A 14,666-nucleotide genomic window follows, 5' to 3' on the forward strand; every position below is an offset into this window, starting at 1 on the left:
TAAGACAGCACCGTATTCACTACACGCGCGTCTCCTCCTCCGCCTCCGTATAAACTTTGTATAGATAAAACAATACATTTCGGAAAAGCATTAGTGTATCCGTAAGTATAACCTTATGCGAAACCACGAGCATCGCCGCAGCTTTTCGCTTCGAGATATCCAAGCTTAACCTTAGCTAAGTCACAGCCAATTTTTTTATGAATTGTGTTCTTCGTCGAGCCGACGGTTTGTAATTGTCTGAAACTGAAAACAAAAAAATACGACGGCTGATTTTGAACGCGGAGATTACTGGAGCTGAATTTAATTTGACTTTCACAACGCCCTAGCGTCTGTATTTGGCTTAGTATAGTGTAAAAACTACCACGAACAGTGCTTTCGCAAGAAACTACTACCCTCGTATCGTAGACGCTTTTAGCATTATTTTAGGGTGCCGCCGCCGTGGCTCAGCGGTTATGGTGCTCGGCTGCTAACCCGAAAGACGCGGGTTCGATCCCGGCCGCGGCGGCTAGAATTTCTTTGGAGGAGAAATTCTGGAGGCCCGTGTACTGTGCGATGTCAGTGCACGTTAAAGAACCCCAGGTGGTCGAAATTTCCGGAGCCCTCCACTACGGCGTCTCTCATAGCCTTAGTCGCTTTGGGACGTTAAACCCCATAAACCAAACCAAACCAATATTTTAGGGTGTGAAAATGAAAGCGTCAACCGAGAATCAATGCGGAACTGCCGTGCCCCCTGCACATGACTCATTGCGCTCAGTCCATATAGATGAAGCACTCGTAGTTTACTTAGCAAATTTTACATATTGCCGCGAATCTTTGCAATGTTTGTTTGTTTATTTTTCAAAGCTGCCGGCCCTCGGCTTTGTCGTTTTTTTCTACTGTGATGCAAGGCGAGCCCAGATTTATCTCGATTTTTTGCATCCTGGCGGAGCTGATCCTATTTTGTTCCAGAATGTTCTAGTAACTTTCCGCGCTTTATCTCGAACGTTCGCTATCAGGTTTAGATTGAGCCCGGCCGAGAGCAGCGGGCATTGGGTTCGACGAGCGCCGACCACGCTTGTTGCTACGCCGACGGCGACTCATTAAGTTCTTTTGCGGGCGCAAGTCAGCCGAAATGAAGAGTTTTGTTTAGGAGCCATTTTCACTGTCTTCCTGCTCTCCGTACTGCAGTCACCACTATCTGACAATATCGCTCCTGGCCTATCTCAGGATCGATTTTGATGTTGACCAAGATGCTGATACTGTGTCGCCCCGAAAGAACTTCCAGCCCCACAAACAGGACCGTAACAGCCGCTCAGTGCTGCAGTCAGTGCTAAGGCCGCCAGTGAAAGGAAGAACAGTCTCGTAATGCTGTAAGTGTTCCTCTTCTTGTTTCCTGGCAAACAACCGCAAATAATGGCATAGCTTTGCAAACGTATTTACTTAAGAATGCGTGAATTAGACTCTGGTAGGTAACTCTATCAAACTAATACGGACAAATATTTAACGCTTAAGCAATTTGCCGCACGATATTATCCTCGGCGCTGAAAGAAAGCTGCGGAAGTGAAAAGAAAAAGATGCCCAGGCTTAGCTTGGTTAAGCCAAGAATGCGTTGCATATTGCGCGGTCTTTTTGCGCGAGGTATTGCTTGGCGGCACTCGATTTTCTCAGTAGCTTTTCCTCCGTGACGTATGGATGGATGGATAGGAGCGCCCCCTTTGAAACGGGGTGGTGGCAACCGCCACCATGCTCAGCCGTCCTTTTTTTCTTTTTCGTCACCAAACCACGTGACGTCTCGTCACGTGGTTTGGTGGCTGCCCGGCCGCGCCCAAGGGCTGAACTGAGTGACTGCAATATGCTACGCATAAAAAACATTGGCTTAAGCCCGAATAGATTCTTTACCACTTTATTCCTAGAAAACGGGTTTGCGCGACATCGTGATTTTCGAGTTGCAAAGAGGTCGGCAGGTAGCTTAATAACAGCGTCCAGTGCCTATTTCTGTCGTGGAGTTTTCAGCGAATTTGAGCAAGGTGGTCAAGTACAGCCTTCTCCTTATCCGTGCACCTTCAATCGAAGAAAAAAAATCGAGGTAATCATCTTGTAATCCCCACTCCTCATGCAATGACCCCTAAGGAGGTATTTGAAGAAAAAAAAATTGCAGACAATTACGTTACATCCTAATGGGAAATTGGAGCGCAGCTCATCAGCTGTTTGAGCTTTTCGATCGATTAAGGCAAAGAATTCGAGAAAGACATGTATGTACAATTACAGACAACTTATTATTATTCACACATATTCCTTCTTCAAGAAAAACTCCCCTAACCGTTCTTGATTGTCATGAAGGAAGCTTTGTGGTCGCTAAAATGGATATATGCTTGACTTACTGCACTAGTGCCTCGTTCTCAAAGACGATGTCTGTGCAAGTATTTCGCGAGGTTTTCAAAGCCATGGGAGGCGTTACTTGCGAGAGGAACGGGATGTTCTCCCGCGTAAGCGGTAAGAAATTCCTGTTTGTCTTTATATGTACAATAGTTCTCACCCCCGCTGCCACCCTGGCAGGTGGCAGTTAATGGTTGAAAGCGAGAGTTCGCTCACTGCTGTCAGCCCTAACGCATGCAGTCCACATTCTTTCATCACCCCACGTACCTCTAAGCGCGATTGAGGTGTCCGCTAACCCAGGGATCCAGTTATGCGCACTTCCTTTCAAGCGCCACATTTTGAAGCGAAAAGCTTCACTAGACTAGTCAACACCGGGTCTAGTGTATGCTCCGTGATCAGAATTAGCCACAGCGTGCAAGCGCAGAAACGAGTGACGTCACAGAAGAGGCGCAGGTGGTCGGAGCGGCACCGCCGCAGCGACTCTCCCGCCTGACCTTTCGGCGCAGCCGCGCGCTACTGCGCATGTGCGCCGCCTCCTCACCGCCTCTACTGCGCGCTCGCCTCCTCGCCACCGTTTGACCTTTCGTTGCAGCCGCGTTTTTACCTCAGTTACTACGCATGCGGAAGGAGGGCTATATAACGCGCTTGCCTATACCGTTATCGTGGAGCTCCCAGTGCATTGTGCGCGATCTGCGACAGCCATGACTTCAAACAAAGCATAACTGGAGCTTCTCGCTTGTATATCCAGGCTTAACCAGAGCTAAGCCACTTCCATTTTTTTTTTTTTGGCGCAACGTTGTCAATGCCTGCAGCCCACATCTCTGTCATCGCGCCATGTACCTATAAGCGCGCTCCAGGCGTCCACTGACCCAGGCAGCCAGTTATGCGCACTTCCTTTCCTTAAAATGATCGGAGTAAAACCTTATCAACGCCAACACCAGTGAACACAATGAACGCCGACGGCCTACGGCTTCAGCGCCGCGTTTCTGGCACAACGTTGCCAATGCCTGGAGCCCACATATCTCTTTCATCACCCCACATACCTGTAAAGTGCGATTCAGGCGTCCACTGACCCAGGGAGCCAGTTAATCGGAGTGTAAAACATCGTCAACGCCAAACGCCGACGGCCTATGGCTTCAGCGCGGCGTTTCTGGCACATCGTTGTCAATGCCTGGAGCCCAGATCTCTCTCTCATCACCCCACGTACCTATAAAGTGCGATTCAGGCGTCCACTGACCGAGGGAGCCAGTTATGCGCACTTCCTTTCCTTAAAATGCCAGAACGTTGTCATGCCAACGCATGCAGCGCACATCTGTCCCGACCGCCACGGAGCTTAAAGCTCGATTGAGGAGTCCACTGTTCCAAGAGGGCAGTTATGCGACTTTCCTTTGCTTTCCAAGCTCCCGCTCCATTGGTTTGGCAGCTTAAAGCGCGACTAAGGTGTCTACTGCTGGTTACAAGGGACAACGGCGACGGCGACGCCGCGAAACGCCTAAGGATTCAATGTTTAATTTGAGGTGATTAGCTGTCTGTGCAGACGCTCCAGTTTTCGAGTCCACGCAACCAGACACCGTCAGTTGAGCACAAAACGAGAACGTTGCCATGGAGGCTGTCTTTGCAACTAGCTGGAGAAGACAGAATGCAGGATGAGGCTGAGCTTGAAGCAACTCTCTTTCTGAACCACTTCTTTAATGCAGGAACCTGGCTGCCGACAGATGGCGCTAGTTACAACAGTTACGACAGCCTAAAACACGGTTAAAACTACAGGTGAAAGACGTGGAAGTTAAAAATTGGATGAATATTAATGGAAAAGAAACGTAGTGTAGAACTATATCGATACTGAAAAAGGCAGATCAGGAAATAATTTTTCTATGATAACTCAAGAGGCAGTGCCGTACTTTTTGAAGCTAGGTCAGGGTGTCTTAGAACGCGCAGCTACAAAAAGAAATTTAGCGAAGAAGATGACACATCTGCAGTGTGTGGTAGATCTGTGGAAACAATTGAACTAGCCTTAGTCGCTTTGGGACGTTAAACCCCTTAAACCAACCAACCAACCAACAATTGAACACCTCATAATCAAATGTGATGGTATCCATCCGGATGTCGATGCAGGCACAGTCACTTTTTCTGAGGCCCTAGGGTTTAAAGATAACAATGGTAATGTAAATAGATCTGCAGTGGCAGTTAGCAAAAAGCGATTGGAGGATTGGTGGCTGAAAAGCAGAGATGTGGCATAAGGTTAGAATTGTAGGAAACCGTAGGTAAAGATGATGGCGAATCTTAATGAGAATTGCCAACACAGTAAACAAAAAAAAAATAATAATGAAAGAAAAGCTAAGCATGGTGGCAATTGCCACCACCCCGTTTCAAAGGGGGCGCTCCCATCCATCCATCCATCCATCCATCCATCCATCCATCCGTACGTACGTACATACATACATACATACATACATACATACATACATACATACATACATACATACATACATACATACATACATACATACATACATACATACATACATACATACATACATACATACATACATACATACATACATACATACATACATACATACATACATACATACATACATACATCATCATCATCATCATCACAATGGGCTTTAGTTTGCGCGGCACGCATCATCTCACTCGCAGTCCGCCGCACATATGCCTGCCCCGGATCTACACCAGCCCTCCGCCCTTTCCGTACGACGATGAGGACGACCACCCGCTGCTGTCACCCCCGCCCAGCAGGAGGAACGTCCAGGAAGTCGTGGCCCAAGCGCGTGAACTGCTGCAGCAGGCGGTGCTCGACACGCCCCGCGACGTGGAGCCCGCTCCGGTGACCGCCATCTTCGGCAGCTCGTACCCGGATCGGGGGGAGAACTCGCCGCCGCCGCCTCCTGTGCCCGTGCGCCCCAGGACCACTCGTCCGGACTCTTCGTCATTCCACGTACGTGGCCCACACTGCCTCGTAGCGCTACTGTCTCAAATGCATGATACGCCAGATGGATTATGCCTCCTTGTCATTCCTCACCTTGAAGGGGCCCTGCGACGCGAATCAAGCATACGCTTTTAATGCGATGGTATTGTAGCTGTCGTCACCGCAAAACCCCTCCGCCGGATGTCGGCAAACTCGCTGATTCAGCAGGACGCAAGTTGGCCCGCCCCGAAAATTTATCGCCCCAAAATTTAATATGGCGGGAAAATCCATACTACACCTGATTAGAGATGTCCTCACACCAAAAAGCCCCTCTGCGGGACCTCAGGAAATTCTCCGAATCCGGCATGGGACCCAGGTTGATCCGCCTCCAAAATTTACAACACCAAAATTCTAGGTGGCACGAATATCCAGACTATAATCGATTTCGGCTCAAAAAGTTGAATATTAATGCAGTGCGGTTTCGCGAGCGGCAGTCAGAAGCTGCTTTAGGTCGAAACAGGATGTCGCAGCGGGCTCCAATCACTCTCTAATGATATTGCATTTCCTCTCAAGGATACCTTAAGGGGCCTCACAGCTCTCTTTTTTATTCTTTTTATGCATTGTATGGAGCATTGTGATGCCTGAACTTCCAAGAAAATCGTAATATTTAATACTCTAATATGCCCCAGAAAGTATACTTGCGGGTTAATGGTGTGGAAACAGCAACGATTTAAGGCAGCGGAAACGAGGTTGCAGACAGATTGGGCGCTGCCTTTCTGATTGGTTGGGCTCCTGGTTTGAATTTCTTTCCTTCGTACTCGGGAAATTGATCCAAAATATGATATATCCGACTTTTTTAGGCTTTCCGCATGATAAAAAAAAACTGGATAGGAGGAGGAAAAATGCCAGTGACAACTGATAAGAATAATCGTAGTAGCGGCACTATTTTATTTAGTTCAAACTACTGCGGAAGCAAGCGCCGCTGTTCAAACTGCCGGTACCGCGAAGGTAGCAAAAAAAAAAAACGGTCGCCATACCGCAGCCAAAATGTGAAGATAAAAGCAGACCAGGAAACAGGGTTGGTTGGGGAGGACACTCATCGATGGTAGCCGATCTCACCCAGCTGCCAACGAGCACGGAATTTCCCCGTGTGGCGGAGGGCCCTGTCCGGCTATGGTATAGTTGCGTGACGTTTGAAATAATCTATCCAAAAGCATTTTCGAAACCTGTATGCGTTCATCTGCAGCATGAAGGAGGGCGCGAGTTTGAAAAAAAGAACCGCATGAAAGAGCTCGCCATCCTTCGAGCACGATTGTGGATTCTTTGCTGCCTCTATAAATTTATCATTTCGCTTAGGCGTCCATGACAACACAGTCAAGCGATACCACATACGCCGTTCTCCGCAATGCAGGAAACCATTCGCTCAAAGAAAAGAAGCTTAAATTTAGTTTGTTTCATTTTTTACCCATTAGCTCGCTGCTTGGCTACGGGTAGTCTGACACCATTTGTTTCTAGAAGCACAGTCAGCTCACCAGTTAATGCGTGGTGCAATGTTCAACAGCCGGCGGCAACGGCCATTGTGCATGGAGACACTCCAAGACACGGGAGAAAATGACGAGAAATGAGCGCAGTAGAACCACATTGTTAAGGTTTCAACGGGAGGGGGGAAAGGATCAACTGCCAGCCAGGGAGCGCAGTATCCGAACAGAGGGCGTGAAAGAAGTGTGAATCATTGTTTACCCCCTTTTTATTATTTTTTGTAAGTACGACGTGCTTCTGTGTCATTTACAACGCTTTTTGGCTCTTGCTACGAAAGCTTTCCATGTGCATGTGCCGATGTCTATAGAAGGGAGCCAACAGTGAAGAGGGAGCAAGCGTGGAGCAGGTGAAGTTGCATTACGTGTGCGCTTCAGCGATGTTTTCGCGGAGGCTGTTTTAATCCCATATAATGATCATCCATTGAAATCTGAAATTTATAAATGGCGTCTGCTTGGGAGCAACAGTATGACGAGACAGCGATATTTGCTATTTGCTACTCTTTTCTTAATACCTCTTTCTAAATACGCACACTCATAGAACATTGGCATTCTAGACCGCGAGATACACCACAAGACATGCAAGTACTCCTTTCAACCAAATCGACGAACGTGCCTCAATGGCCTACAGTTAGCTGGTTCACCCGCAAAACTAGGGGCAGAAGTTCGATTTGAGACTATTCACCCTATTTAATTAAATTACTTAATTAATTTACTTTGCATTTTTAAGTCTTACCTAAATTGCAGTTGTATCACCACCTCAGTCGCAATTTACCTCTACTTTTATTTTTATTGTTATTTTTATTTCTTCATCTACAGAAAGGGGCAGCCGAGGCAAAAGGCTGAAAACCTTGACAAGGCATCGGCACCCTAGCAGTTTGGTAGTGAAGACGCGTGAAACAGTAGCAGCAAACATACATCACAACACAATTAGTACATACATGTGTAGAAATGTACGCACGCAAGAGCTGCCGGAACAGAAACTATACAGCGAGAGTCTTTGACTAATATAATCACAATGATATGTACAAGGTAGAGCAATTGTAAGTATGCAATAATAAACTACCGACGTGAGTGTTCGGAGCCCAACTTTCACTCACGAACAAAGTCATCCGAAGGATAAAGAACCGAAATGAAGTTTTGAAGGGAACAAAATTCAATATTATTGGTAAGCAAGTATTCTTTAATGTTTCGTTTAAATGTAACATTACAGGCAGAAAAGTCAGCGTCCGGATTGAACCTATTGAGAACAGCGGGAACATGTAAATTAGTGTTCGTTTGATATAGTTTGTTCGAACTTTAGGAATAAACTTCCTGTGGATTCGAAGGTCGTATCTTGATGAGTTGTTACCAGGAATTTCTACATGTAATTTGTGCTGATGCATGTACTCTAACAAACGAAAGTAATAAATCTGATTGCCTTTAAGCATACTGTGCTTCTGGAATAGCGGTGCAGTATGCAGATGTTGTGGGTTTCCGTGGTATCTTTCAATTGCTCGTAGCTCCCTTTTTTGAGCCTGAGAGGGTTGAGGTTTTGATGTGTTGTTGTACACCAAATAAGGATGAAGTATGTGAGTCGCGAATAAAACAGTGCATAGTATAATAGATGCTTGACAGCGACCGGTACTAAACCAGCGATTTTATACAGGAAATTGGCTACTTTACTTAGATTGTTAAGTAGATTGCCAATATGAGTGTTCCTGGAAATGGATTGATTAAACCAAACGCCGAGAATTTTTGTTCAGCCATTAGCTTTAGCGGTGTATTTTCATATGTGCTATTTAAAACATACATAATCGTTTTCATTCCACAGCTCACAGTGTGACCTCGCCACTCTCTCAACCAATCCTGAATTAGTGCGACAACGCGAGCGGCTTTTCCTGCTAACTTCCGCTCTAACGCTGTCGAGCTAAATGCTTCGGGGCCAACCCGCGTTACCGCATCTCGTACAGCGCTGCGTCTGCCGCTGTATAGTTTCGTTTTTGTGTCTGCGGCCATTCGCGGTCGCGTCGCAGTGGCGATGCAATTGCACTAGCAGTCGCAGCAAAATTAACGCCGTTCGTAAGCGTCCGGGCATCGGCGCGGACGCAGCGTGACAGAAGCCGCCGAACACGGTGGCTGTTCAGATCTGACTAAGTGAACGCTTATTTATCACACTGGTTATGTTAATCTACTCTATGGCCGTACTTAACTGGCTGTCCATGCCGTCAACGTATTAGCTGGTGTACTGTTTAGAAATAGTTCAGGCTGTTCTTAAGTTCAAAAAGTTTCTTTTTTTTTTTGGGGGGGGGGGGGGGATCCCAACCTGCTCCTTCGCTTCGTGTTAAATTGGTAAATTGGTTTTTGAGGAAAGGAAATGGCGCAGTATCTGTCTCACATATATCGGCGGACACCTGAACCGCGCCGTAAGGGAAGGGAGAAAGGTAGAAGTGAAAGAAGAAAGAGAGAAATAGGTTCCGTAGTGGAGGTCTCCGGAATAATTTCGACCACCTGGGGATCTTTAACGTGCACTGACATCGCACAGCACACGGGCGCCTCTTGCATTTCGCCTCCATCGAAACGCGGCCGCCGCGGTCGGGTTCGATCCCGGGTGCTCCGGCTCGGTAGACAAGCGCCTTATTACTGAGCCACCGCGGCGGGTCATTTCGTGTTGCCTGTTCTAAACCTGCTTCGTTTGGTGTTGCCTGTTCTCAGCCTGCTCCAGTATGCAGTTTTTCTTATCCCGGCGTTGAAGCAAGACAAGCTCGTCAGTTCTACCCTTGTTATCAAATACGGCTTTGTCATCCCTGCAGATGCTGTCGATCGGGAGCATTCGTGCAGCCGTGGATCCAATACTGGACTCTCTGGAAGACGAGGAAAACATCCTGCGGCCGCGCGATCTTCGTCCTTACACCGTAAGCGACGAACTGTACGTCGTTTACGAGCACATCGAGGCGCGCTGGTCGAGCGTGTGCGACGAGGTCAAGGCTGACACGTACGCCAGGTGGGCGAAAATGAGTGCCACTCTATACTCCTTTTCAAAATTACCCTTGTGGGCGCAGTCATATTGCCACTGGGCTGCGGCAGCAGCTTTGCGATTGGAAGATCGCACAGGCGCAGCTCACTGCGCATGCTCAAGAACACTGCGAAATAGACAAGGACTAAAGGAAGATACACACAGTCCTTTAGTCCTTGTCTATTTCGCGCTGTTCTTCTTGAACATTGCATACGAACTCGCCCAAAAATCAGTCCTCACTGCGCATGCCCAGCACTGGCCGGTATGCACTTTTCCTCGCTCAAGTTGTAAACAGTGCTATAGCTATAGCACAATGGGTGGAGAGCTGCATACCCTCGAATGTTCTGTAGCATGCAGCTCTGACTGTAGGCTCGCGGTTCTCAGCTGGGCCGAAAAGCTTCGTACTTTTGCTTTTTTTTTGCGCTAGGGACTAGCTACAGGTTTCTAATTAAAATGGCCCATTCAGCGGTTGCTAATAGTGAATAATCGCGAAGAAACAAGCTCACCAACCGCAGAACATGACTCTTCAATATTTGAACATTGCTTGACAAACTAGGTTAGACACCTGGCCAGTCACGACAATTACAGTGTACAGTGATCGTAGAGCACAGTATAAGCTACGTGAACGATGTTTTAGAACAAGAACAAAGAGAACTACCAACACGTGGCGCATGGCTTTGAACATTCAAAAACAGCACGCTGACGACATGGCGATTTAACCCTTCGTGGAATTAAATGTGGTGAGCAATTCACGCTGCTTATTAAGGGTGGCATAGTCGTGGCTATTCGTTTGATATGAAATATACAAAATTTTTAACGCCGCTGGAAAAAAAAATGGAACATATGCATCCTATGTGCACTTTGACAGCAGCTGCAAAAGTGGCCATATGTGTACACTGGGCAATGAGAGACAGCCGGTTCAGAGAAAAAAATGCATTTTTATCATATGGTGTGAACTTATTGTAGGTATACAAACAACGAATGAGTGAACATACAAAAACCTACTTTCTCTGAAAAGTTTGCCAAGAAATGTTCATTCTACGTCTACTCGCTGTCGACATTCGGGCAACACACATGGGTTTGCCAGGAGCAGGCTATTTTCCGTTCTGAAAACGCAGGAAGCAAGTTGCACTAAGAGGCACTCTACAGCCTTTGCAAGTGGGTCGTGTTCTCACTTTTCTTTAGTCAGGCACCACTGGATTATAACAACGTATAAAAATAATATAAGCCACGGACGATATATATCGCAAAAAAAGTTGTTCCTTACATGTTGCACAAATTTTTGACGAACCAATAATATTGGCAACACTGAAAAAAAAAACAATGTAAACAAGACACTCGGAGACTCTTGAGTAAGAAATAAACTTCAGGCACTTACTACTCGTCATTTACCGGATGGTAACTGTTTGGGCAAATGGTAATTTAAGGCGTGACCGGAGACTAGCGCAAGCACCTTTGGGCGCTCGGTTCGCAGGTACGACAGGTTCCTGTCTGACTGCCAGTACCTGCTGGACGCGCAGCCGGACGAATCCGACCACGACCAGCTGCGCGAAGGGATGAAAGCCGGCTGGAGCAGGATCACCGCCGACATGCGGCAGACGTTCAGCGAGGCCTGCCTGGCCTTCAACGACTGGCGCACCCGCTACGTGGAGCGGGACCTGCGAGCCGCCTGCGCGGCTCTGCGCAGGGGCGACCGCTGCCGGCTGCTGGCCGCCGTGCTGCGCCTCGAGCTCATGGACAGCCTGCCCACCCTGGAGAAGCGCACGCAGACACGCGCGGTCGCCTTCTGGAAGGAGCTGACCGAGGAACGCGAGGCGGACGTGGACGACCTCTTCACCCCCGACTCCGACTAGCGGTCGAGGCCCCGGAGAATGCAGTTCGCTGAGAGTCACTTTGGGGCGTCTTTCTTTCTTTCATGCTCACTGCGCAAGTCTCGGGTGCCGGACAGCACGCGAAGACCGTTGCAGCGAGCTATTATTACACAGGGTGTTACACCTAAGATTTAGACAATTTTAAACATAGGCGTTTCGAGTTATAAGGGCGCTTTTTTCGATGCAGCATTGACAGCGGTGTAGTATATGGAAATACAGCGTACTAACTATAGCTGGCTGGTTAACTAATATTGAACAGTTAACTTTTAACGTTTTAATTGTTCAAAACGCGGTTATCTTCGGCGCGGTGGTGCAACAAATTTTGGTTACTTTGATCAGCCACGTGCACTAGAGGTGTTGCTTCGACTGCAACCTTCTCGAAAGCTCATGCATTTCGCCGTGATGTAGCCAAAATTGATTGGACCACAGTGCCGAGCATTACCGTTTTCCAAATTCTAAAAACTGATAGGGATATTACTTACGGGCGGGTTGGCTACACTCTCAATAATTCAGGCACCTAACTGTAATAACGAAAAAGTTAGCTTTTCAACATTAGTTAACCAGCCTGTTTGTTGAAAATGCTAAGCGGAAAAAAGCGCTCTTCTAACTCAAAAAGCGTGCATTTCCGGAGCCCTCCACTACAGCGTCTCTCATAGCCTTAGTCGCTTTGGGACGTTAAACCCCATAAACCAAAACCAAACCAAAAGCGTGCGTGATAGGCTAATTATCCCTCCACTACCCAAAAACATGCATCCCGTCCACCACAAGGATTGCAGAGAGAAACGGGCTGAAGCCCTCGGCAGTAGTTTCAGAATCTATCCGATAGAAGATGTGGCCTACATGTACAGCCTTTGTCAAAAGTTTGGAGCCCAGGGGGTTTGCTTCTGAAGCACACTGTCTGGTCCGTAATGCATCTCCAGCTCTCCAAATTTGCTGAAGGTAAGATTTCTGGTCCTGCCTCCTCCGATGGGTAGGACTACCACAAATGTTACAGGAGTCCCACTACGAGGCTTAGAAGCAAACCCCCTGGGCTCTAAACTTTTGACAAAGACTGTACGCAGGTGATTGCGGGAAGGGGGGAATAGTGATAGCGGTAGCTAGCGCTGCGACGCATATCAGAGTTAGCGCCTCGATCACTTCGGCCAGTCCTTTTATTGCGGCAGATGCAGCCATCGCGCTCGGAATAAGGGCCGCGGGAGTCAACGATAGTGGCTCCGAGGTTGCAGTGATGAACTTTGGCAGGGGGAGGGTCTCCCTCTGACGAACGGAATCCTGCGGGTCTCAACGGACGAACGCAAACTTAGTTTGAACACCTGCACACGCGTCCCTGTCTGGAAATAAAGCAGCTTACGAACTGACTCGAGGGGTCGCTTTCCGAGCCAGGGGGAATACCGCGGGCTTCACAGACGGGGATCGCCTTGTTGGTAACAGATCACACAGCAGTACAGAGCCAATAGAGCTAAGTACCTCCCGGCTGATGAATCATTGACAGAGTCTGGCCACCTCTTGGCGCTGTCTCCAAACTCGTACATTCCCGAACCCGGTTATGTGTAGTCTTTATTATCCGGGACAACATTCAAATGAGTGCACACTGTGTAACGAGAAAGCGGATTTCAATCATCATCATCATCATCAGCCTGACTACGCCCACTGCAGAGCAAAGGCCTCTCCCATGTCTCTCCAATTAACCCTGTCCTTTGCCAGTTGCGGCCACTTCTTTATCTCATCCGCCCACCTAACTTTCTGCCGCCCCCTGCTACGTTTGCCTTCTCTTGGAATCCTCTCCGTTACCCTTAAGGACCATCGGTTATCTTGCCTTCACATTACATGCCCGGCCCAAGCCCATTTCTTCCTCTTGATTTCGACTACGATGTCATTAACCCGCGTTTGTTACCTCACCCACTCCGCCCGCTTCAGATAACGCTACGCCTATCGTTTTCATCTCAATATTTTTTGGAAATGCCCTCTTGCCCCCCTGGAGGATAAAAAAAGTCTCTTGATCAATGAGAGGCTCTCCTACCCAGCTGCGATCCGGAGACTCAGACAAAGGTTGTCCAACTGGCTGAAGACTCCGCCAGGAACCAAGACCTTCTGGCCGTCATTTAGGCGAGGGGCCTAAAGCCCCTCAACCTGTTGGAAATAAAAGTTTTTCAATCCAGTCCCATAACTGCACAAATCTGGCAGCTTTGCAGGTGCCGATAAAAGCACGTTTGCTTTGAATCTCCCGGCTGCAGTATCTGCGTATCAGCCTCGACGATTCCTCTCAACGCTATCAAGGCCAGGAGACCACTGGATGGTTTCGCACAATCGTTCTGCCTCAGCGCCTCCAAACCACTGGGATGATGTCATTTATCCTTTTACAGCCCTTGAATGTTGCAGAGCCACCGAACTAAACTTAAACATATTGGCACTCAGAATTGATAAAGTTAATATGCATCAGAAAATTATCTCAGAAAAATTAGCATCAGAAAATTAATATGAAATGTAATGTGTTACAAGAAATTAAATGCAACGCGTTGCCTGCAAGTGTACACTGAACATGTTTTGAGTGCATGAAGCAGCCGGACGATATCAACCATGTGCTCACTTGATAAATGGACTCGAGGCGCTTCCTGCCGGCCGCTTCAGAAACCATGTTTGTACTCTTCAAAAGTGTCGTTCGCCGCGCCTTTGTAGAGCGTACTGGGCTGCAGTGGCACGCAAAGGTGTTTCCCTCTAACGGCGCCTTCGTCAGTGACACTGCCCTTGGCCGAAAATCCTTCAGTGTTCTGGGCATGCAGAGTTCGTTACACAATTACGCGGCAAAATGTGGAACAATCTTTTTCTTTCTTAAGATGCCGTCGACATGTAACCTAATAGTAAAAAAAATATTCTTCACCAATTTCTTAAAGAAGAAAGTACGGTAATGTTATTGTTAGCGTTTAATGTTATTGTTGTGGTTTTCCCGCCAAAATTCCTGTTGCAATCGGTTTCAATGCACT

At 47.6% G+C, this 14,666-nt stretch overlaps 1 protein-coding gene across 2 annotated transcripts in view; it reads left to right on the forward strand.

Annotated features, from left to right (window-relative positions):
* The window catches only part of LOC149339724 (uncharacterized), a 43,465-nt gene extending 31,759 nt beyond the window's left edge, over positions 1-11,706 (forward strand). For both annotated transcript variants that reach the window (XM_089550556.1, XM_089550555.1), the window contains 3 exons: positions 5,017-5,314; positions 9,612-9,802; positions 11,289-11,706. In XM_089550556.1, the coding sequence (XP_089406682.1) occupies positions 5,017-5,314; positions 9,612-9,802; positions 11,289-11,667 (868 nt within the window). In that variant the 3' untranslated portion in view covers positions 11,668-11,706. The remainder of the gene's footprint in view (positions 1-5,016; positions 5,315-9,611; positions 9,803-11,288) is intronic.
* Positions 11,707-14,666: the final 2,960 nt, after the last annotated feature.

Source organism: Amblyomma mixtum, chromosome 6 (genome assembly GCF_055824585.1).
Source record: "Amblyomma mixtum isolate Tamu chromosome 6, ASM5582458v1, whole genome shotgun sequence".
NCBI lineage: Eukaryota > Metazoa > Arthropoda > Arachnida > Ixodida > Ixodidae > Amblyomma > Amblyomma mixtum.